This window comes from Echiichthys vipera, assembly GCF_963691815.1.
Source record: "Echiichthys vipera genome assembly, chromosome: 5".
Lineage (NCBI taxonomy): Eukaryota > Metazoa > Chordata > Actinopteri > Perciformes > Trachinidae > Echiichthys > Echiichthys vipera.
Window position 1 is genome coordinate 21,351,655 of NC_139830.1, and position 23,541 is coordinate 21,375,195.

Sequence of the window (23,541 nt, forward strand, 5' to 3'; positions counted from 1 at the left end):
TAGATTATTTTTAAAAACTGACATAATATCCGGGAATTGTATATGCAACCAGGAAAGGTCTGCCTTTTTCTCACCCGCATTTACTGTCCCCCAATCGACGACAGAATAATCGATCATCAGGGAGGCTTAATAGTTCCCGGCACACCGATCTTCACTCACAGACAGCACTGACCATAGACTGCATGTCGCTGACATATCTGTAAGAAATATGGCTTTAAGACGAGCGCTGCATTTTGTTTTCAAAGTTGGTGACAGGGCCAAAACTGCCACGTTTTACCGAGATGTCCTGGGCATGAGGGTACTTTTTTCTGAGCTTCATTTAATAGCCAGATGCCATTAATTCAGTTGTGTCGTGCACAACGCCACGCAGTTAATTTGTCTTCTGTCATATAATTGAATCACTATGTTCCCATCTCTTCTTGACCATTTTAGATTTTACGCCATGAAGAGTTTGAGGAAGGCTGCAAAGCCACATGTAATGGGTAGATATGAGACCCCTTAACCATCTGAACTTTGTACTCACAGAGCTCGTGTCACACAAGAGTTGTACAGAGCTCTTAACATCCTAATGCTGACCAAACTCTCATCCTGTGTCCATACAGCCCCTACGATGGAAAATGGAGCAAGACAATGGTTGGCTTTGGCCCGGAGGATGACCACTTTGTTGCTGAACTGACATACAATTATGGCGTGGGAGAGTATCGACTTGGGAATGACTTCTTGGTGCGTGGGAGCTCTTCGGAAGACAACACCATGTTGAGTTATATAGACCTTTTCAAAGTTGTAAACATAAATATCCTAGCAACGGAATTTCATTCAATAACTCAATCCACCACTTAAGTGCAATAATTTTATCTTACTGCTCATTTCTGTCATATACAGTCATACATATTTTATCTTCTACATTTCCTCTACATTTAACTTATCTGATTTCATTTTCCGTGAATTTTATTGTACCTGTATTCTTACATCTACCTCATATAGCCTATATTTGACTAAGAGTTTATTGTTTACTGTTTATTGTTTTTTTTTATACTTTCTGTATTTTATTTAGTTAACAGTTCGTCGTTCATCCTTTACTGTATTTTTTTTTTTTTATACCTCCCTCGTGTTTTTTTAAGCTGCTGGAAATTCAATTTCCTAGCGGGAGTTCATCCCGAAGGATCAATAAAGAGAAGTCTTATTGAATTCTATTGCTAGGCAACAGCCTTGGTCCTTGTTAACTTCCTGTCAACTGATGTCATTCACATTCACTGCAGCAGGAATCCGACTTGGACACATTTGGAATGTTAATGTTTACAACTTTAAAAAAACAGAAACTGTCACTAAGTTAGATTAAAAATTAATTAAATACCTTGAGAAAATGTAATAAATACCTAATGTTTGGTAAATATCAAACATTAGCTGATACAAACCAGTGATTCCAAAAAAAATGCAATTCTGTCACAACTTTTGGTATTTTAATTAAGATTTTTGTCTGGGATTTATTGATAGGGTCTCAAAATACAAATAATGTGTGATACATTGTTTCATTTGTATATAGAAACCCATTTGAGGACATTTTTATTGACTGATAAAAGAGGGTAATACATTGCCTTAAGTATTGTCACTTTATATGTTTGTACTATGTACTTGATTTTATTTTTATGTATTTAAATATGTACTTTAATGTATTGTCAGCATTGCTGCTTTGAATTGTTTATAATGGGGTTTTTAAATGCAAATTCAATATTCCCCCCTATCTTGTGTTATATCGGGTAAAGCAGCTGTGTAAAGGTATTTTGTCCTGTATGTTTTCACTTTAGGGGCTCACCCTGCAGTCGAGCCAGGCTGTGAGCAATGCTAAACGTCTGGGGTGGCCTCTTACTGAGGTAGGAGAGGCTCTGTATCTGACCCAAGCTCCAGGGGGTTATCCTTTCTACCTTGTGGACAAAGAGCAGCCTTCTACTGGTGAGTGTCACAGGTCTTTTTTTTAATCTGCATGAAAAGGATTTTAAAATGAATGAATGACTGAAAGCAGAAATATAAAATATCAGTTGGTTAGGGTTACTTCACAAATGCAAAAAGGTTCTTAGTTTCATAGCATTATACATGTATTTACAGTTATAGTCTTGTCTTTACTTCATTGGACTGATGACATAAGCATATATATTAATTTTGAATGAAAAATAATTATGATCTGCAGCTGTTAAGACTTTTAAGTATACTTGAACAAACTAACCACTTCATGTCTATGTCTTAAAGCCTCCACTGTATGTTTACATTTCCTTAATTTAATTTAAAATTGAAATGCATGAATTAGGAATTCATGTCAACAATGTGCATGAAAAATTGCATATGACAATGTATCCTTCATGCAGTACTGAGCAGCAGGCACACAAATAAGTACAGTATGATAAGGAGACAAGCATTCGGCGGATGCTCTCTGTTTGGGCATTGCATGTGTTAGTTTTTACTTCCTTTTTTGATCACCTGTAACCTTTGATCCTTTGTCCCCAGACCCTGTGCAGAAGGTTTGTCTCGGAGTATCAGATCTCCAGAAATCGACCCACTACTGGACTACGCTCTTGGGAATGAAGGTGATGGAAAAGAATGAGGAAAAGAAAACAGTGCTGATGGGATTTGCAGACACTCAAGTGAGCCAAGTATCAAATAAATAATTGCATTTTGTGAAAATAAATCAGGATTGTCTTTAATTGAATGTTTTTCTTTAATGTGTTATGTTAATGCAGTGTAAACTGGAACTTCAGGATAACGGTGGGACAGTAGATCATGGAACAGCGTTTGGGAGAATAGCATTTTCATGCCCACGGGAGCAAGTAAAATATTATTTCATGGATACATTCTTGTGTTTGTTCATATTGCAGAAAAATAATCACAGTTTTTATCATAAATAATTTGTATTACATTCCACAGTTGCCAGACCTCGAAGCCTTGATAAAAAAGGAAAATCAGAAAATTCTCACTCCATTAGTCAGCCTGGACACTCCTGGAAAAGCCACAGTAGAAGTGGTTATTTTGGCTGATCCAGTAAGTGCATTACCACTATAATGCTGTAATCAAGTGAAATTAGTCTAAAAAAAATTAACCAGACTATGTTTGCTTTAGGATGGTCATGAGATTTGCTTTGTGGGAGATGAGGCTTTCCGGCATCTGTCCATGGTGGACCCCAAGGGCAATGAACTGCTTGATAAGGTTAGTGTTGCTCCAATATTTTCCTCTTTAGATCAAATATGCAATATGTGTTTGGTATTCACTGTGCCTGTGCTCTTTCTGCTTTTTAACTTTTTAGGCTATGGCCGAAGATAAAAGTGACGAATGGTTTGCCAAACACAACAGACAGAAAGCTGCTGCATGAGATGAAGGGGGCTGCCTGGACAATTAAGCGCCATCGATTCCTCGGTTTATGTGATGACGAGTTGCTGAACAAGGCACCCGTGGTGTAAATGTTCCTGTAAAGCCTTATCCTAAGGCTGGCAGGATGATATTTACTTTCCCCTGAGGCACAGTTGCATTGGCAGCAATTGAACCACTTGTTCAATTTGATGGATTTTTTCCAATAAATATCAATAAGTCAGAGAGGTGGGCAAAAAATCGATTTGATGCAACCTATTCTTTAAAAAATGATATAAAATTGATTAAAAAACAACATCTTTATTCAGAGAAAGGTGGCGTGTGCACAACAGAAACTAAAGGTAAACATGATCGAATACCTTGCCATTCTACTTTAAGAGAACAAATGTGATATATTTGCAGCCAATCAAATGACCAAAACCCAGTTACATTCAGTTTACCCTTGGTCAGTTTGGAAATCCAGCATAAGCTTGTTTTAAATGCAGCATCATGGTATTGAGCCAACTGTTTACAGACATATGCATTCAGTGCAGTAGTAATGGTTTAGTCATGAGGTGGAGTTACACTGAATCGTATCATTGTTAAAGATGCATAATGTCACTCATCTGTCTGAAATAAATGCAACTCTTCACACGTGTGTGTTTGTTTTTGTCCATGTGTACCAGTGTACAAGTTGGTTTAGTTTTCTTTACAGTTTCTATGATAGCTCATCTGGTAGAGAGAACTCATCTTCAGGTATTGTTTTTAATCTCCTCTCTAGAATCCACACATTATGCCTTGAAACCAAGTATATTATTTTTTTTAAATATTTTTATGTCTAAAGGGGATATACATTTTGTCATTCTCCTGTCACTAAATGTATTCCCTCTCTTCAGTGAAAAAACTTTGCCTTACCATCAGGTGTTTTATTTTGTGAATACTTCAGATTATGCCAAACAACCGTGGTGAATATGGAGTATTTTTTAATCTCAAACTGCCACAAATTGAATCCCCTCTTTTATACAATGACCAATTGTAGGGTTTTTCCAAATTTCAGAAAACATACCTTTCTTCTCAACTTAAATGAAAGCTCAGCAGGTGGAGATGAAGAACCATGGGCCAAGTAAAAGTATTTGTGCAGCATGGGTTGGTTAAATCCTAGTGTTGGCTTTTGTTTGTTTGAAATGTAAACTAATCTTCAGGCATTAAAAAAAAACTCAAATACACATGATGCCCTAAAACCAAGTATATTATAGTTACAGTATTTCAGATTATATCTAAAGGGGACACAGATTTTATCAGACTGCATCCTGAACCTGCCACAAAATGTATTCCCAAACTCGACTTTACCTCCAGGTGTTATATTGTGTAAATACTTCAGATTATGCCAAACAACAGTGGTGAATATGGAGTAGCTTCTTCTTTCCTGTCACAAGTAAAAGGGGAGATACATACTCTGTCAGACTGCAATCTCAAGCTGCCACAAAAGACACCCCTTGTATATGCACACGTGACCCGCTGAAAGGAATAGCCCTTTATGTTTTGAATGCATAGTTGGGTTAACCTTTGCTTGAACAGTATTGTGTTGGCGGGGCTCCAGCTCCTTCACTGGTCACAGTTTGTCGGCTGAGTCAAATGATCCTCCAGCTGAGCAGGGCGGACCAGTCCACAGTGTTTACTCTGTCTGGGCACAGAGTTAACTGTCAGCGAAAGCACGAAACTGTGAACATGCCAGGGTAAGTCACCTTGATAATACTCTGGGGCTGACGGAAGCGAAAACACATACAGTAGTTACTAAAACAAAACAATACTAAATTGTGAAGTAGTAGTCTCTCAGCTATGCTAGCTATGTTAGCTGTAGCGTTAGCCTGCTAACACAGATTTGCTACTGAGTTTCACAGGACGCGGCGACAAAAAAAGCCACTCTTAAATGTTTCATTACTTTGAGCTAACGTAAATACCCCTAAATAGAGAGCCAGCGTTTTGCCAAATGGATACAGTTGAGCTGTTTCATGTTCGGGTTGTTGCAACTCCACTTGTTAATTAGCAGCGTTAGCTCTGTGAGGCTAGCTGTATCTGTTAGCGCATAAACATTATGAATCTGCATAGCAAATGTTGCCTCAGCCTGTTGCAGTGATGGACAAGTTGTCCATTATTGTTTTCAGCCACACCTAGGCTAAAAGCACTTGAATGTGAGGTGTGTGAGCTGAAGTGCATCTCTTCCTCTTTGACAGCAGCTGATAGAGGAGCAGCCAGACTCATGTCCCAGATTTGGGTGTGAAGAACTGTGGACACAATGTCTCTCTTGCTGATCTCCTTCCTGCTAATCCTGCTGCTTGTGATTGTGCTGTTATGTGTCATTTTCAGGTAAGAAATGTGTTAGTGTCTTCAGTATATATGCAATTGAAAATGATGCTTTAGTTTAACCTAGATCTAACCCAGATGTGTGTTTTCCTTATTCCATGGACACAATTATTTTCAAAATCAAAAATTTCTGCTTTTCTTCCAGGTGGCTCATATGCACTCTGGCTGTGCGGTTCTTCCAGACTGCACTGAATGCTGAACTAAAGATCAAATCAGTCGGGCTGTTTTCTGTCCAAGGAGTTAGTATCCAGTTTCAACCTCAGCATACTCTGGTAAGACACACTGTGTTTACATGACATTTAGCTCATTTAACGTGGCTGCTCCCGTTTCAGGCGTACATGTTTGACTCAGTAATGGCCAGAACACATTGTATGTTGTTTGTCGACTGTTGCAAAATGTATAAAGGGAGATGGGTACTTTTTGACTTATAGTGACTCTCTTTAATGACAGGAAATTGACAGAATATGGATTTCAAGTAAACTTCTAAACCAGGATTTGCCGTAAGTCGTCACATTTGTTTGTCAGTCGAATAGTTTGAGATAAAACCTTTCAGGACATCAGTTTAATATTTGAGATGCTTGTATATGAAAACACTTGATCTGTATTTTATGACAGCTAATTGCATGTTTGTGTCTCAGGAGATACCTGGCATTGTGTGTTGGCGAAACCAGAGTTAGGTTCGACTTGCAAGCACCACTCAGATCTTTGGTGAAGAAGAGCCATGGAGCAACATCTGGCAAGATTTCAGTCAGCCCCACAACGCTACGCTTTCTGTCACAAGTATGGAGCTTCACTGAAGGTCAGTCTTTAGCGAAACTGATTTGTAGACAGTGTCTTACATCCACGGTCTTGTGTTTTCAGCTGCTGTCATTCCACATCAGCTCGATCAATGTGATGGTTCTGAACCTGGCACTGTCAGAGTCTCTATGGCACATGACCGTTACAGGCATCACCTTGTTACTTGACCACCAAAGTAAAAGGTAACTACACAGTTTACACTCTGTCTGATATTTCTGCCTACCATTAATCTGATTTAACTATTACATTTAATAGAAAAGAATACCCCTATCAACTATCATGCTATAATGTTACTTATTTTCATTACAGGCTGGCGTGGGACTTCTCAGTCGGGCAGCTAAGCAGTAAAGTGCTTAAAAGCAGTCAGTTGGTAAGATCTTCTATTTTCCCTAAAAAAGAAACTTGTGATTAAATGTTTATGTCTAACATACTCTCCATTGTAGGATATATGTTTGGCTGAAGTGGCCTTGAGCCTGCTACTGTCTGGAGATGTGAGCCTACCGGAGATGAAGCCAGGTTTTCTGTCCCTGAATGTGAGGACACTTATAGCAGAGATGCATGAGGGACTTTTTCTCAGTCAACTGCTGCTGCTGCCCTCATCTCCCAAATCAAGCATTCAGGATGCATCTGGTGAGAAAACATATGATCTCTTAAATGTTTATTAGAATAATTTACCAAACCTGGGATGACAATGACCAATCAATCTCAGGATGTTCATCTCACATCTGGGATGCTGGTATCTATTAGCTGTATTTGTCCTTTATTTCCCAAGATAATTATCTGAACTTGTGCACTCACAACAAGTAGCTAGAATAGGTCTCAAACAATTAATTGAGTTACTCGATTATAAAAATGCATCGAGGCAAAATCTCTGCCTTGCTGATGCATTTAACTTTCACTTTCACTGTTCGGGTTTAATGAGGGTGGTTGCTGTAGTTATGGACAAACAGGAAGAGAATGCGTAACATTAGCTGTCCTCGTGAATGCCTCTATGCTTAGTTTTTCATGAATGTTAAACATAACCTTACCTACCTGATCAGTCTTTATAGTTTTGTTTGAGTAAATGCGTCAGTCGCGTTTTGAAGGTTGCTTGTTGTTACGGTAAACAGGAAGAGAGCGACTTGCTCTTCCTGATAATATCTATTTCTAATTCATTTTCTAAATGAATCTATTTGTCTTTAAACCTGTTTGAGTAAACACGTGTGTCACGTAGAATCTTATGCACTACTTTGAATTGTTTAAATAGTAAACTTATGGTAACTTGCAAGTGTAAAGCCTTCAACAAACACATCTCATCTCTCTCTCTCTCCCCCTCACGCACACACTCAAACACAAACAAACACACACACCCACCCCTGTTACCACACCAAATAGGCCTACCCCCAGTGGCGGATTAAGGTGGTCATGGGCCCCTAGGCTAGTTTGTTTGCCCCCCCACATTATTTATCATGCTTTATCAGAAAAAAAACGCTAGAACAGAAGAAGAGTCTGTGACCTTGAAAAATCCTGTCAGTTTAGGTATTTTTGCTTTTCTCCCAGTCATTATGCTTCTTATTCATGCTCGATCACATTTCCTTTCTGACATTTTTCCGCTATACTGTCTAGTAACAGCAAGTGAGGTACCATTTGACCACAAAACTGACCTTATGAACCTGGCCACATGATTGGGTAAATGTGTCCCATATCTAGCCAATCAGTGACTTAGTTTTTTAAATGTTTCTAAATTTAAGAAAAAAATAGTCTGGCCAATCCGGGGCCCCTGCATACCTGGGGCCCCTAGGCTGCAGCCTAGGCCAGCCTGTGCATTAATCCACCTCTGCCTACCCCAGACAATATATTTTTTGCAAAATAATGTAAATTATATTACATTTTTGCTCAAAATAATAATGTATTTTTTTTTATCAGAATACTCGATTACAAAAATATTCGATAACTGCAGCTGGAATGATGACCATGGCGGCAGTAATGGTTGTTTTCCAATGGCTTTACATCTTCTGCTTATTCTAAAACGCCTGGATGTACCATTGTTTGTGGAATATTTAGCTGTTCTGCTGACCAGCAAGAAAATGAGCTCATATCATGTAGTTTTATTGACCTTTGTAGGTACTTGAAATGTCTACAGTTAAATAAAGCATAACTTAACATGAATTAAATTTTAAAAAGTAAGATAACGGTAAATTCACGTCAAGTATTTAAAATAATATACAACTTTATAGATCATCTAAATAATATTGTGATTTAATACTTTTTCCTTTTAGAGTGTGAAAACACTGACTTCATCCAGACCGAGACAGTGGAACGTTTTCATCGGCTGGTTCCCCACAAGGTCAATGTGGAATTTGATAATACAAATGTAACGCTGTCCATGCACAGTCAGAAGAGGTGAGTTGACATTTAACCATCAAATGCATATTCTTATTGCTATGCACAGTTTGATTCACTATTGAATGACCTAATGATTTAAACGCCATATGACTCTTTTTCCTGTCTGCACAGACACCTGAACTGGACTCTGAAGTCTTTAAAAGTCGGCTATGGACGTGACGATGAGCAGCATCCTCTTAAAAGCTTCACTCCTGAGCTGAGCTTTCCCCAGAGCAGCCTGGAGCTCCTTCTGGAGGGTTAGTGGACAGCTGGGTGCCAGACGCAATGCAGAGAGAGTTGGATGGAGGAGAACGCTATGAATAACACATTCTTGGTTTTTTTATTTCTTTTAACCGGCAGATGGACTTCTCCTCTCACAAAGTCGGCAAAGAATCCTTTGTGTGAACACGCTGAAAACTGCCCTGCAGGTGAGGAAGATGACGGTCACATAACAAAGCTTCTTAAATCTATGATTCATATCTGACATTATTTTGACTTTGTCTCTTATGAATGTCAACATTTAGGTTACATCAGTTGACATCTCGGGGTCATTCACGGTAAACACTTGCATCATCCACTATCGTCACCAGGAGTTCTCCCATTGGCTGAATCTATTTCCATGGGAACAGCTATTCCACAGGAAGGCAGAACATAGAAAAAGGCAAGTTTCAAAAGGAAAATTGAAGGTTTAGATCGCTAAATGGCAATTAATCCTCAGGTTGGGGGGATTATGACCAGATGTTTTCTGTGACATCTCTAAAAGTGTACTGTAATGACTGGATCTGTGTTCCGTTTGTTAAAATGTTATTTTAATACCTTTTACTGTTCTCTTTTTCTTATCCATGTTTGTGTTTGCGCATCACTCATTCTGTATTGTGTTGTTCCATGACGTTATTGTTTCCTGTAGTCCATTAGATTATTTGCCCACCCTCCTTTTCCTCAGGCGCCTCCCTCACCTGGATGCTCCTGTGATGATCACATCTGCCGTGTCCAACGTTAATGTGTCTGTTCAGCTGGGAGACACAACGCCTTTTGCTCTAGGCTTCCTCTCTGCCAGTGCAGGTACAGTAGGTCTTTCACATGCTGCACACGTGCACAGGGAAAGGCAGGTGAACGTCATGTGATGTTATTGCTAAATGAGCTATAAGCAAAATGAGGGCCTTGTCGTGTTAAAGTATAATCTCAACACCCTGTGGTAAGCAACAGCACCTAATGTTATGACTTCTTCATGTGCAGGTCATGTACTATTTTTATAACACATTTTCGTTAAGTACATTTTCACATTCTTTATTCTGTAGGCTCAATCTTTTTCCAAACATGCCAAACCAGATTAGATAAGGCCCTTTAAATGTTACACATTAACTTGTACTCCTTTATACCCATGTTGGCTTTTTAAAACAACTTAAATCTCCACATTGCAGCAACTTTGAAGGTATATCCTCAAAATAATGTTTTATGATGACGTGTACCTCCCGTATCTCTAGAACTGCGTCATCTTCTTGACATTAAAATCGACACAGAAAGCCCTGAGTCCCAGAATGTGCACCAGCGTGCCTCACTGTCCCTGGACAACTTCTGGTGGAGAGTGGGTCAGGGGTCTCATATCCAACAAGCACCCCACCCTCCTGGTAAACACGTCTGGGGAGAAGCGCTAATTTTAGACACGCTCAGTCTTCAGGTAGGAACACAAAATATTAGAATCTTGTTTTATTGTATCTTTAATGATTTCATTTGACATTTTGATTTGCTAAATATGTTGATTTTAGGATTACCAATATTCGTGTCCTTTTAATCTCATCCCTCAAGGGGAGTTTCAACCGACCCCACATGGAGTCGAGTAGCCATTCTCCAAGTTTGAGCGTGGAGTCCAGCCTGAAAGGGCTTCAAGTGGAGCTCTCAGAGACCTGTGCACTGTGTCTGTCTCGCCTGCTGTCCCTCATCTGTGTTCCTTGTGACACAGGGTCACAGCTGTCAGATGTGGCCTCAGTGTCTCCCTCTAGTGGCGATGCTGTCCAGCCCATCCCCTCCTCACACCTACAGCTGCTGTTCAAACTGGACTGTTGTCTGGAGGATGTTAATGTGTTCACACTGTCGAATCTAGCAGGTAAGTCATCTCAGAATATACAAGAATGTTGCATGAAATTCACTTTTGGGGACACAATTAGTACTGATTGAAAATACTGATTCCTCTGTGTTATTCTATAAGTAAGTGATTATGTAGTCCCCTTGGAATACAAGGTCAATAAAAGTTGGGCGCCCGATTCATTCGGCTATGAAGGTGATGGGGAGGTCTGAAAAGCTAGAAGATGCTAGTATAAGAGTCCCCACTTGCAGGCTGAACCGCTTTAGGAACTAATTTGTGCCCACCTCAATAAGCCTCCTAAATGCCCCCAGGCCCAAACAAATTGTGCAATAGTACCACTGACCATGACCCATGGTGTTATACAGCGGGCGGGGAGGGTCTGTGTGTTGCACTGTTTCCTGTATGCTGTTTGATATGTGTGACCTACTGTATATGTATGCATTTTCTGCATTTGTATTGTTATTTATTTTTTATTTGACAGCATTGGGGTCCAAGACACTTCCCCTCCAAAGATAATAAAGTGTATCTTATCTAATATTATAGTGGCCCTATGTCACTATCCGCACACACTGCTGATTTCCACTGGCTTGTACGCGTGCTGGTGTATAATGAAGTGTAGTGTCACACAGTCGAATGTCCAAACATTTATCTTTCCTTTTGTGTTGCTTTATTTTATACCGTTGATGCACAATAAACTTATTGACAACATTCACAATCAAGTCACAATCAACCCAGAATTAACACGCTGTTACACGCTACGGCATGGTCAAAAACAGGCATGTCTTCCTAGTGTGCGCACCTGCGCTAATTAACCCACATAACTTTATAGAAAACCTGAGGGCCTTAACAAACACCCCCACGTATTGACATAAATGTGCACAAAACAGAAAATGAACAATATGGCTCCTACCCATTTGTTAGAGGAAAAGAAAACAAATGGCCAGAAGCAGCAGTACATTTCAGAGCTAGCCCAAAAAGTAACAGGCCTTCCTCTTACAAATGCTGCATTGTATCTTTATTTTCTTGTTGGGCCACAACATACACAAAACAAATCTCCTCAGTCTATCATCACCTTAAATGATCATCTTTTATTTATTTGTGTTCTCTTTAGGAGCCGTATCTTTGCGTATGGACACCGTCAGAGTCCACAGCTCTGCAGAGAGCTCCACCTTGTCTCTTCAAGGTGTTAGCTTGTCAGCGATCAAATCACTCACAGAGAACATGGAGTTGTGTTGCCCCGCCTCCCAAACCCCCAACCCTGTGCTCAAACTCACCAAGATAGCCTTTTCTTACTACATCACCACCCATCTCTTACAGGTAATCAGATCTCAATCAAGTTTTATTTCTCTGCACTGAATGAACATATGTAAAAATCCATATTATGTGTCTTAATCAGGTTCAATGTGAAGAGGAGCTCACTGTTGAATGGACGCCACCCGACCACATGGTCTTATATCAGCACATGAGTGAAGCTCAAGCTTGTTGGCGTATGCTTTGCGGAAAGAAAGAAGTGGACTGTCCAGTCAAACCTACGGAGAGTGAAATCACTTCCGGCCAGAGCAGAGGGCTGTTTGTGCGTGTTGAACTGGGCAGCACCCATTTGACGGCCCATGTCAGTGAGCAGTGCTACATTCTCCTGCACACGGAAGCCCTCACAGTCTCCAAGCATGTTGGTTCTATGCGCATATGTTCTCCCTCCATGATCTTTAACTTTGATGGCAACAACATTGTCACCTTTAAAGGTCTCGATGTTGAAACACACACAGACCTGACTGAGATGCAGCTGCACAGAGACACCTTCCCCTTCCTCACCACTCCCCACAACCGTGTCTGGGTCCTCACTTGCCCTTCTTTGGCTGTCGAGTTTCCCTACCAGTACGACTTCTCAAACACCTTTGACATGGCCATAAGCGTGCAGAAGTGGCTGAAGACTCTGCATCGTTCCCCAAGTCAAGCCACCATTGTCGAACATCTACCCCCTGACGTCATGTTTAAAATCAGCCAGTTCTCCTTTGTATTCCTGGATGACATCTTTGAAATCAAGCTGCGAGACAACTACGAGTTAATGAAGGATGAGAGCAAAGAAAGTGCCAAGCGTCTTCAGCTTCTGGATAAGAAGGTGGCAGATCTGCGCAAGCAGCACGGAGAGCTTCTCCCTGCCAGAAAGATTGAAGAGCTGTATAGTTCACTGGAGAAAAAGCACATTGAGATCTACATCCAGCGCTCGCGCCGCCTCTACGCTAACACACCTATGAGGAAATCTCTGCTGACCTGGACTGTGTCAGACTTGGAGCTAGTAGCCCTCGCTGATCAGTCTCTTCATGGGCCAGAGAAAGTGAGAGAGCAACTGAGGGACATCGACGGGATCAGTCCGTTCCCCAGAGATGGTCTCCCTCTGGTGATTCAGTGGTGTCGTGCTGTCAAGTTTAAACTGGCTGCATTTTTGGGTAAACTGATAAAATTTACAACATTAATTTGCAGATATGACATGAGATTTAGTTGAGACTAAATGAAATAAGATGTAATTAAAGGCCTCACAGTTTTTAGATTACTTCTATAAAAGTAATTTATGTCTTTCCGCTGTGCCAGTGAGAATTCGTGATTACCCTCGCTACCTGTTTGAGATCCGGGACTGGGAACTGTCAGGACGTCTGATTGGGACAGAACAGGATGGACAGGCCAGGGCTCATCGCAAAGAGATTGTCCCACTTGGTCCGCCATGGGGAGACGTGACTGTCCACAGGAATATGCCACCACTGAAGTTCTACTATGATTTCAAATGTGAGTTACGGGAATCATGCTGTCACCATGCTATTCTACAAACGCAGTTCTCAGTTTGTTCGTTTTTTCTAATCAGTTCCCATCAGTTATACCCAGCTCATCAGCTTGCAAATATGTAGTAACTATTCATGTGACCAAAACAGAAGTTTAAAAGCAGAAGTAAGCATCTGCAGCGGCAAAGAAGAGGGGAAACCCTGCTTACGCATAACAATAACTGTTTTGAAATGGCTCGGCCCAATATTAGAGAGTAAAGTAGAAAGTTTCCTTGAGTGTTGTAGCTTCTCCCTGTAGTAGAAAAATAGTTATACGTTATTTGTGAATCTTTGTAGCAGCTGTGACTCTGCATGCTTGTGCAAAAGAAAAGTGCAATCATTTTGATTCCTGAAATCCAGGCATACAGTCATGAATGAAATTAGCCCCAGTTTTGAACTCTTACTGGTGTGTACGTAAGGTTTACCCTCTCAGACACTGAAAGTTAATATCGCTCACTAAATATTTTCTTCATGCAGCGAACATCTCTCTGTACACTATTGTGTGGGGGCCATGCTGGGACCCTGCCTGGACTTTGATTGGTCAGTCTGTTGACCTGCTGACCAAACCCACAGTTGATCCCTCACCGCCTCTGGCCTGGTGGGATAAAAGTCGTCTCCTTCTGCATGGGCGCTGGGTTATGGACATTGAGCAGGCCAATCTTCATCAGCTGGCTACAGAGGTACAACCATGTATACCTAACTAACTCAACTGTTTTGACTATTTGGTAGATATACATAGTAAGAGGTTTAACAAAATTAATGTTTCTGACAAATCAATAACCTTAAACCAGTTGGCCTTTTCACTGACTGTATGTTTCATGGCACATACATGCACATACATACCTCACAGTTTATGTTTTGGTTTCTTACCGCAACTAAGCTTCATGATGCAAGACAAAATGTATCTAAAACTTAATGTAATATTAAAAAAAACATACAAATGAATCATGCATTCTTACAGGACCCTTACAACACTACAGAAAACCTCCACTGGGAGTGGAATAAACTGAACTTTGACTGGAACCCTGGCCAGTTTGTATTTAAAGGAGATTTGGATGTAAATGTCAGGACAGCATCAAAGTAAGTGGAGGCATCAGATGGTAAATAGCTTTTGAATAGAACTTTTAAATGTATTTGTAGAAAGCTGTTCAGTAATACAAGTGTTTTTTTCCATGCTAGGTATGATGATATCTGTTTTCTACACCTGCCCAACCTGTGTATGACCCTTGACCTCCAATGGCTTTGCCATGGCAACCCCCATGACCACCATGCTGTAATGCTCTGCTGTACGGAGAACGTTGCAGACGTGACCTCAGGACAACCTCATGACTCCTACAGAGCCTTTCGCTCTGAGAACCTCAACCTCTCCAACACCATGGACCTTAACCAGCACTGTGGCACAGGTACATGCGACTGTTAGATATTCGTTCTAGCTAAGATAAGCCCACTGGGCTTGAAAACCAGTATCATAGATGTATTTTGCGATAAAACTATATCTCTTTTCTTTGTAGAACCCTCCCAGCCTAGAATCCTGCTGTACAGCAGCACTCTGCGCTGGATGCAGAACTTTTGGGCCACATGGACGGGTGTATCTCGACCTATCTGCAGAGGCAAGCTCTTCCACAGCCTCAGACCTGTCCGCAAGAAGCTTGGTCAGCACTACAAACAGATGTCTTACACAGCTGCCTTCCCACAACTGCAAGTAAGTGTTGTTCTAGGCTGCCTTCTAGCTTACCTTGCACAGCAGCAAAATTCTCACCATAACGCAAGATCATGTGCAAATCGCTTTTACCTGTCACACAAAAACCCATCTTGTCATGCGCTTGTGCTTCGCATAGAAGTTATCTGGCCAATTAATATCCTGTGAGAAGCTACTGGCAGTTAAGGGTGGAAGGGGGGCTAGGGGTGACGACAGCACTAGAGGCGAATACCTGTTCAAAACAGTAGCACCAGTTTTATCAGAACTGGAGAGTTGTTCTGCATTAAAAGAAGACAGCAGCACTGAAGGCTTTTCTCTATGGAAAATGTGTTTTGCCTGCCCTTTCTCAAACAGTTTCCAATGAGGCCTTCTCAGACGGTTCTGTCTAACACACCATCTGACAACTCAGGTTACCTTTCAGCAAAAGTCCACTAAAATTACGCTTTATATTTTTACCATAAAAGCTGCATCAGTACAGTATGTTCCATGATTATTTACCACCCATTTATTTCCCAATGCCTAATATCCACCATATGTAACATTTCTTCATATTGTGTGTCTTTCAGGTGCATTACTGGGCCTCTTTCGCCCAGCAGAGAGGTATCCAAGTGGAGTGCAACAAAGGCCATGTCTTTACTCGAGGGGCACAGAGACTTATCCCACAGGGTACAGGCCTGACATGATACCATTCAAGAAAAACAATTAATTCATACAAACAGACTTTTTAATTTAATCTCCCAACAGAACATGATGTAGGATTTTTTTTTTATGTGGATGCATGTGTTTTGTATTGTCTTTCAGCTGGCACTGTGATGAGGAGGCTGATCTCTGAATGGAATGTGACTCAGATGGTTAGTGAGCTATCTCAGGTGACGGTTCACCTGATGGCCTCCACCTGGGATGAGACAGCCGACCACCAGATCAACGCTCAGGTGAAGAAGACTCATCTGCTTAGCCTGTCGTCCCTGAGTTACCAGCGACAGAGCAACCGCATGGAGGAGGTAAGAGCCCAGAGGAGGCAGCAGCACAATCCTGTTCTTCTCTGTGAATTCCTAATCAAGCTTTTTTTTACATTTCTGACAGGAGGTGAACCAGAGGGATGAGACTAATGCGTCTTATACTCACAAACTGCGCCTTGTGGACCTGCGTGCTTCCTGGACCACCGCTAACAGGAACATAGCCTTCGGGCTGTACGACGGTTATAAAAAGGCATCTGTGCTGAAGAGAAATCTCTCTACTGAAGCTTTGAAGGGTTTGAGGATCGACACGCAGCTGCAGACCAAGAAGCTCAAACGCTGTCCTTCCAACTACTCTCCCACCACAGCACCTACCACACCAGTTATGCCCACCATCACTCGAGCAGAAAAAAGTCAAAACGAAGGTGAAGAAAATGCTTAAATAAAAAAAACAACAGCCAAGTCTTTTAAGATCCACTGACCTCTTTCTTTGTCCACTTTGTTTTTTAGGAACATCGATGCTCCAGAAGCTGATTGAGGAAACGGACAAGTTTGTGGTGTTTTCAGAAGAGGACTCGGGTGTCAGCGACCAGCTGTGTGGCATTGCAGCCTGTCAGACCGATGATGTCTATAACCGCAACTGGTTTATTGAGTTGGTCAACTGTCAGGTAGCGAGAAAATACTTTTTCCAAAAGCTAGTTCAGTGCAGTTCGATCTGGCCCAATGTTTTAATCATCTTCTCCGCTTTATCCAGATGATGTTGCGTGGCACAGAGACTGCCGGCTGTGTGTTGGTGTCTGCAGCAAAGGCTCAGCTGCTTCAGTGTGAGCACCACCCATCCTGGTACAACGACACCCTGAAGCAGAAAACCACCTGGACCTGTCTGCTGGATGGTATGCAGTACTTTGCCACCATGGAGCCCAATCCATCTGAGCAAGAGGACAGACAGTTGTGGCTGGAGGTAAGCACAGCTCTGCAGTTACATTAATAACATTAAACTTAAAGGCCAGGATGAGACATGATGTGCTGCGTTGTGTTTAGGTGAAAAACATAGAGGAGCACAGGCAGCGTAACTTAGACTCTGTGCTGGAACTGATGGAGTGTGGCCAAGCTGTGGGAGGAATGGTTAGCACCACTACCGGTAAAGGACTTCTCAAACTCAGAATTGTTTTTCCGTCCCACATGGGGGGGAATACACTGTGGGAAACTGACCACACAGGGTGTAAATTGTATTTTCTGCGTCTTTAGATTGGAACCAGCCAGCTCAGGTGAACGAGGCTCAGCAGGTTCAGCGGATCATTTCACGGTGTAGCTGCCGGATGCACTACATCAGTTACAGTCACGACATCAACCCAGAGGTGGCCACACAGATCAAACCACCAGAGCTGAGGAATAACCATGAGAAAGAGGACCTGCTAAAAAAACAGGCTGGTATGTCAGCCTGGCAATCTACGTAGTGTCCTTGTATAAGGGGCAGTTTATGATGTTTTTCTTTAACAGTGTCAGGTGGGGAGGGGAATGGGGTTATTTTAACTAAATCACCACGTATGTGCTTTAAGGAATTGTATTCTGTTTATTTAACAGGGGCTGTGGACACCTTCACCCTCATTCATCATGATCTTGAGATCTCCACCAACCCTGTTCAGTACGCTATGATCCTGGACATCGTCAACAACCTGCTATTACACGTGGAGCCAAGGCGCAAGGTAGGCTGGAGCATCAGATGGCCAATGGTGCCACTTTACAAAATATTTCCATGGCCTTAGCAAGCGACAACCTCAAGCGCATCAGGCACCGCCAAGATGGTGACAGCCGGAGCTTCATTTTAGCTCTTCAGAAACATGTGGATAAACTCACAGTGACTACGTTCATATTTTATACGGCCTATGGTGCTTTGCAATGTTTAATCATTGTTTTTTCTGTGTTTTTTTTTTTTGTCTTCTGGACTTGTAGGAACACAGTGAGAAAAAGCAGCGTGTGCGTTTCCAGCTGGAAATTTCTAGTAACCCAGAGGAGCAGCGCAGCAGCATCTTGCACCTCCAGGAGGCAGTCAGGCAGCACCTTGCCCTGATTAGACGCCTTGAGAAACAGATTTACTCCAACATCAGGGTGAGTGACATAGTGCTTTACCCCTTAAATTGTCACCGTTCAAAACTAAAAGTATGTCTGGGGAAAAAAAAATGTCTTTAAATTGCAGGCACAACCCGAGGACCTGAGCTGTGATGAGCTGACGGATATAAACACACGACTGCAGAACCAGCTAAACCAGGAGAAGAACGACATGCAGATGAAGAGTGAAGAGCTCAACATTCTCATCAGGTCTCACAGCAACACTCAATCGCATTCATGAGAAGATATGGCGCACAGGTCAAAATACAACTTGTATTTCAGGTGTTTTAAGGACTTCCAGCTGCAACGGGCAAACAAGCTGGAGCTGCGTAAGCCCCCAGAGGATGTGAGCGTGGTGAGGAGAACAGAGATCTACTTCGCCCAGGCCCGCTGGTGTTTGACCGAAGAGGACGGCCAGCTTGGCATCGCCGAGTTGGAGCTGCAGAGATTTATGTACAGTAAGGTAAGCACTGATGATAGTACTGCAGACAGGACAGCAAAGTCCCTTCTCATCTTCCATCCGGGGCTAAAAACTTGCCTGACATCCCACTATATCATCTGACCTTTCATCTGTACTTCTGAAACCATTCCCTCTGTTGCTCCTATTTGCAGTTTCCCTGCATTATGTAGTGAAAGTATTGAATTTAATTTGAGTAATTTTCAAGTCTGGATAAGTATGGAAAAAGGGAAAAGAGTATAGAAAATGTTTGTGTTGCTTCCAGACTATTATCTCATACACAGTTATTAATTGCACTCTTTAAGCATTTAGCTTGGATAAAATGCATCGTGCATTTGCATTATAAATGGAGTTCATTCACTTATATGAGCTACAATACGTAGGTCTTGTAATTACTGGCATACATAGTCAGAATTTAACATGCATGTTCAAAGTTGGATTTCAAAACTATTTATTTACATTAGCTTTTCACAATTGGTATTCAGATATTTATTATTGACTGAAAAATCCTTAGAGAAGTCTGGAAATTTGAGTCTGGCATTTTGAAATGGAACATTTCTAGAAACCCACATTATACTCCATCACTGCTGAATGGTAAATGCTAATTAACTGTGAATACTCTCTTCCCACAGCTGAACAAGTCTGACGACACTGCAGAGCATCTTTTGGAGTTAGGGTGGTTCACAATGAACAACTTGCTCCCCAACGCAGCATATAAGGTACATTTCACTCTTGTTATTCAGACAGGAAGACTGATTTAACAAACATTATTTTGATTCATGGTATTCTGAGAGAAGTTGTCAACATGTAATTCCAAAAAGCCTAAATTATGCAATATTTATGCCTCTGCCTGGTTTCCTCTGTGCAGCGTGTGAGGGTACGTACAATGACAAGACTTAACATTTGTGTTGACTCCATCTTGTTTGTCCAGATGGAATCACTCAGTGGCTCTTCTGAGTTTCATATTCAGTGTTGCATGCATGCTCTCAAGGATTCATTGATGCATGTGTGACAAAGGACTCATTGCAAGTTCACTTAACGTGGAGGTGTTGCCCGTACTGTGTTCCCATCATCGATTACATGTGCTGTTAAACATCAGAGTAGGATTGTCGCACAACATCTGACCAGAGCTTCTATTTTGTGATGTCGTTGGGGATGAAATGAACTCCCTCTTCTCTTTTATAGGTTGTGCTTCGTCCTCAGAGTAACTGCCAGTCAGGACGCCAGTTTGCTTTGCGTATCTTCAGTAAAGTGCGCCCCCCTGTGGGAGGAATCTCTGTGAAGGAACATTTTGAGGTGAAGAAGAGAACATTCACATGAAGCCAATGTCACTGAAACATTTGGATTGTCTTTTATTTTGACCGTTGTTTCCATCGCCAGGTGAACGTGGTGCCTCTCACCATCCAGCTGATGTACCAGTTCTTCAAAAGGATGATGGGATTTTTCTTCCCTGGGAGAAATGTTGAAGAGGAGGAGGTCACTGATGAGGAAGACAAGTTCAGATTGGTTACTACAGGTATGTTATTGTCAACAGTGGCAATATGACAACTGTAAGCTGAGTAGCTCTCTAGTCTACCGTCTCTCTTTGGGCTCACCAGCCTGTAATCTATCCCAACTAGCAGATCAATAATAGTTTCCATTTTTTCTGACAAGTGTGTATGGTATTGAATAGCTCATTACTGTGTTATGTCATCCTGAGCTATTAAAAGGCCCTGTCACGTTGACTATGACCTTGAAATATGTGTGTGTGTGTGTGAGAGAGAGAGAGACTCTGTGGGAGTATAAGGTGTAGAGTGCAGAGTCACACAGAGGCCACAGTGCTGATGCCGATGCGGTCTGTGTCACAGGTATCCCTGTCAAGCCTCGGCAGTCATCAGAGGACACCATGGGTGCCATGGGCCCCAGCAAAGGTGTCGCCCAGGGACTGAACCGCACTGCGGGGGTCAGGAGGTCGTTCAGGAAACCTCCAGAGGTATTCACGCTCCCTGATTCTTTGTGCTCAGATGTCAAGAATAAGAAAAAAATACAGAAATGTAATTGCGTTGTATGATTTCCTCCCACCAGCATCCTGTTGATGACATTGATAAGATGAAGGAGCGAGCTGCTATGAACAACTCCTTCATCTACATCAAGATTCCCCAAGTGCCCCTGTGTGTCAGCTACAAGGTGGGCCTTCTGTGCTCAGCAGCTCTTAATGATCTCTTCATTGACTGATTGTTATTGTTTTGTATCAAAGCCATGTTTATTATTATGGATAATGAATTCCAATAGGAATAAGACTGAGGTATTATTCTATTGTAATATCTTGACCTTGAAACAACTCAACTCAAAATCATAATGTTTCTGGCTTCCTGACACTTTGTCTATTCACTTTTAAATTTTTGATTTTGGCTTGCATGATGGAATTGCATGCTAAGTTAAACTCTATAGTAGAGGCATAATGCTACTACAGTTAAGATTTTAAAAAGTAGGTACAATGTCATGGTTCAATCTTCAGCTTTCAAGAAAAAAAGCTCTCATAAATCCATTGTAAGCCCCAAAAAGCATATAGACACAGTTGAAGGCCAGCTGGTGAACATAGCGTTTAGCAGCTAAAGAGACCAAAAACAGAGCTAAAAGAGAGTGAATGTTAGATTTACATTCACCAGGAGGAGGAATAAGAATGTTGCTCCGTTACTGCTGGATGGGTCAATAATCAACTGTTTCCTAAGACGTTACCCACTTTAAGAAATCATCAGTTATTGTAGATTTAATAACCCCCCCCCCCCCCCCCCCCCTCATTCTTTAGGGAGAAAAGAGTAGTGTGGACTGGAAGGACCTGAACCTGGTTCTGCCCTGTTTGGAGTACCATAACAACACCTGGACATGGCTCGACTTTGCCATGGCTGTGAAAAGGGACAGTCGCAAGGCTCTTGTAGCACAGGTACACTTCTGACTCACCTCCTTAATCAAATGTTCAGTATTTGAAACCAACCTAGGCTGTGATTGAAGGTAGACATCTTGATGTATTGTATTTTAAGGTTACATTACAAAAATGTGCTCTTCCATTCTATTTAAAATCAATTTGTCAAATATCTTTCTGCAGTTTAACATCCTTCCTTGCAGACAGTGCTTTGAATTGTTTTAAATGATTTATCATTACCTAGAAAGACTAGGAGCAGAAACAACATACAGTTTCCCTGACAATGAGAATGTCTATATTCATCAACTTTTTCTCGTTGCTCGTCGTCGCTCAGATGATAAAGGAGAAGCTGCGTCTGAAGCCAGCTTCAGGCTCAGACCTGCGGGGGAAGGCGTCTGAAGGGAAGTCTGACAACAGCCTGCAGCAGCAGGAGGAAGATGAGAAGGCTCGGCTCCTCATCGGCCTCAGCAGCGCAGACAAGAGCTCCAGCAAGAAGAGTATCTTCAGTCGACGCAAGTGAAGCACCGGGCACTCCGCTGCGGCAGACACCGCACTCCCTCGGTACGGGGATCAGGGAAAAATGGCCTCTTCAGGGTCAGACTATCAGTCTGGCTTTGTGAATCATAATGAAAAAGGGAGAAGGTCGAGCATTTCAAATAGTTAAGGAGGATATTTTACTGTATCAAATGAGCCTGCTGAACTTAAAGTTGTTTTTTTAATTTTTAATCCTCCTGGTGTGATTCAGGTTTGAGTTTATGGCTAATATCCCTGCAGGGAACTCAAACAGCTTGAGGATTTACCAGGGTGCCATTTTGACCAAATATATATTATAATCTTGTTTATTTGTGTGCCATTATAATTTCAGTCTGCATTTCATCCCCAAAACAATGACCACTTGCGTTGCATTGAATGTAGCGAGAAGGATTTCCAGTGTGTAGCTAGCACTTCACTGTTACTGTTTCCTCTGCTTCTGTATATGCAAGACTGAGAGCACCTTTTCCTGCTGGCTCAGGAACACGAGAAGAAATAGGACTCCACTGGAAGCACCTTTAGTGTTGTCCACTGTAAAAAAGAAAAAAGAAATAACTGAAATGCAACATATAAATATATCAGCATATGTTTTATCAATTAAAGATATTGTAAATGGCTGTATGAGTGTCACTGACAGGAAGGTCTTTTACCACAAATCAATACGAGATGTTATGTTTGATGTGTGCACCCCTCAGCTAGCTGTTTTACTGTACTTCACCCCAGTGCAATATACCAAGAACAGAGCAGCAAAGACATGTTCATGCGTTGTATTATGTCACACTTGGTTTGATGGTATTATGGCAAAAACAAATGATATATGTTGCAGCTAAGTGCTGAGTTTTGTAAATTTATTACTAAAGCACTTTTTTTATGCAAAGTATTTTGATATTTTTGTAACCACGGTTCTTTTCTGTTGAATTACTGGTATAAATGTGCTGCTAAGCCTGATGTTTCTGTCACATCTATATTCAGAAGAAGAAAGCCTTTCAATTAAACTCCTCGCAAAAGCAGATGTATTGATGTTTCTATCAGCTCTGTGGCTTATTGTTTATCCGTCAATAAAAAAGTGTTCTGTCACAGTGGTGTTGGGTGTTTAGTGCAGGATAAAAAGGTGGAGGGGGGCAGTGTGTGT

General features: G+C 41.6%; 2 protein-coding genes across 3 annotated transcripts; both read left to right on the forward strand.

Annotated features, from left to right (window-relative positions):
* The first annotated feature begins 174 nt into the window (after positions 1-174).
* glod4 (glyoxalase domain containing 4) lies at positions 175-3,908 on the forward strand. Its single transcript, XM_083914310.1, has 9 exons — positions 175-298; positions 433-482; positions 603-723; positions 1,806-1,950; positions 2,500-2,636; positions 2,733-2,819; positions 2,917-3,030; positions 3,109-3,195; positions 3,293-3,908. The coding sequence occupies exons 1-9, from the start codon at positions 209-211 to the stop codon at positions 3,356-3,358; spliced, it is 897 nt and encodes a 298-aa protein (XP_083770436.1). The 5' UTR covers positions 175-208; the 3' UTR covers positions 3,359-3,908.
* Positions 3,909-4,979: 1,071 nt separating this feature from the next.
* On the forward strand, positions 4,980-23,469 carry LOC310947224 (bridge-like lipid transfer protein family member 2). 2 transcript variants are annotated; one of them, XM_083913978.1, is made up of 40 exons: positions 4,980-5,069; positions 5,568-5,700; positions 5,843-5,969; positions 6,148-6,197; positions 6,336-6,477; positions 6,559-6,677; positions 6,805-6,865; positions 6,939-7,125; positions 8,754-8,877; positions 8,992-9,116; positions 9,220-9,287; positions 9,384-9,520; positions 9,803-9,921; positions 10,344-10,537; positions 10,666-10,963; positions 12,054-12,259; positions 12,339-13,389; positions 13,532-13,723; positions 14,233-14,435; positions 14,717-14,835; positions 14,935-15,158; positions 15,267-15,457; positions 16,021-16,120; positions 16,256-16,455; positions 16,538-16,835; positions 16,921-17,078; positions 17,165-17,371; positions 17,452-17,551; positions 17,659-17,841; positions 17,995-18,116; positions 18,364-18,519; positions 18,608-18,729; positions 18,802-18,982; positions 19,609-19,695; positions 20,162-20,272; positions 20,357-20,492; positions 20,824-20,948; positions 21,041-21,142; positions 21,765-21,899; positions 22,213-23,469. In XM_083913978.1, the coding sequence occupies exons 2-40, from the start codon at positions 5,630-5,632 to the stop codon at positions 22,396-22,398; spliced, it is 6,717 nt and encodes a 2,238-aa protein (XP_083770104.1). In that variant the 5' UTR covers positions 4,980-5,069; positions 5,568-5,629; the 3' UTR covers positions 22,399-23,469. The 2 variants fall into 2 exon arrangements, with proteins under 2 accessions (XP_083770104.1, XP_083770105.1); XM_083913979.1 differs by having other exon boundaries at positions 4,982-5,069; positions 5,571-5,700.
* The last annotated feature ends 72 nt before the right edge of the window (positions 23,470-23,541 follow it).

Excerpts from the sequence above, each read along its gene's own strand:
- LOC310947224 (XM_083913978.1), top strand. The coding sequence starts at position 5,630 with ATGTCTCTCTTGCTGATCTCCTTCCTGCTAATCCTGCTGCTTGTGATT. Across the intron at positions 12,260-12,338 it reads TCACCACCCATCTCTTACAG|GTTCAATGTGAAGAGGAGCT; the intron begins GTAATCAGATCT and ends TGTCTTAATCAG. Across the intron at positions 18,983-19,608 it reads AGAGATTTATGTACAGTAAG|CTGAACAAGTCTGACGACAC; the intron begins GTAAGCACTGAT and ends CTCTTCCCACAG.
- glod4 (XM_083914310.1), top strand. The coding sequence starts at position 209 with ATGGCTTTAAGACGAGCGCTGCATTTTGTTTTCAAAGTTGGTGACAGG. Across the intron at positions 299-432 it reads GAGATGTCCTGGGCATGAGG|ATTTTACGCCATGAAGAGTT; the intron begins GTACTTTTTTCT and ends TGACCATTTTAG. Across the intron at positions 483-602 it reads TGCAAAGCCACATGTAATGG|CCCCTACGATGGAAAATGGA; the intron begins GTAGATATGAGA and ends GTGTCCATACAG.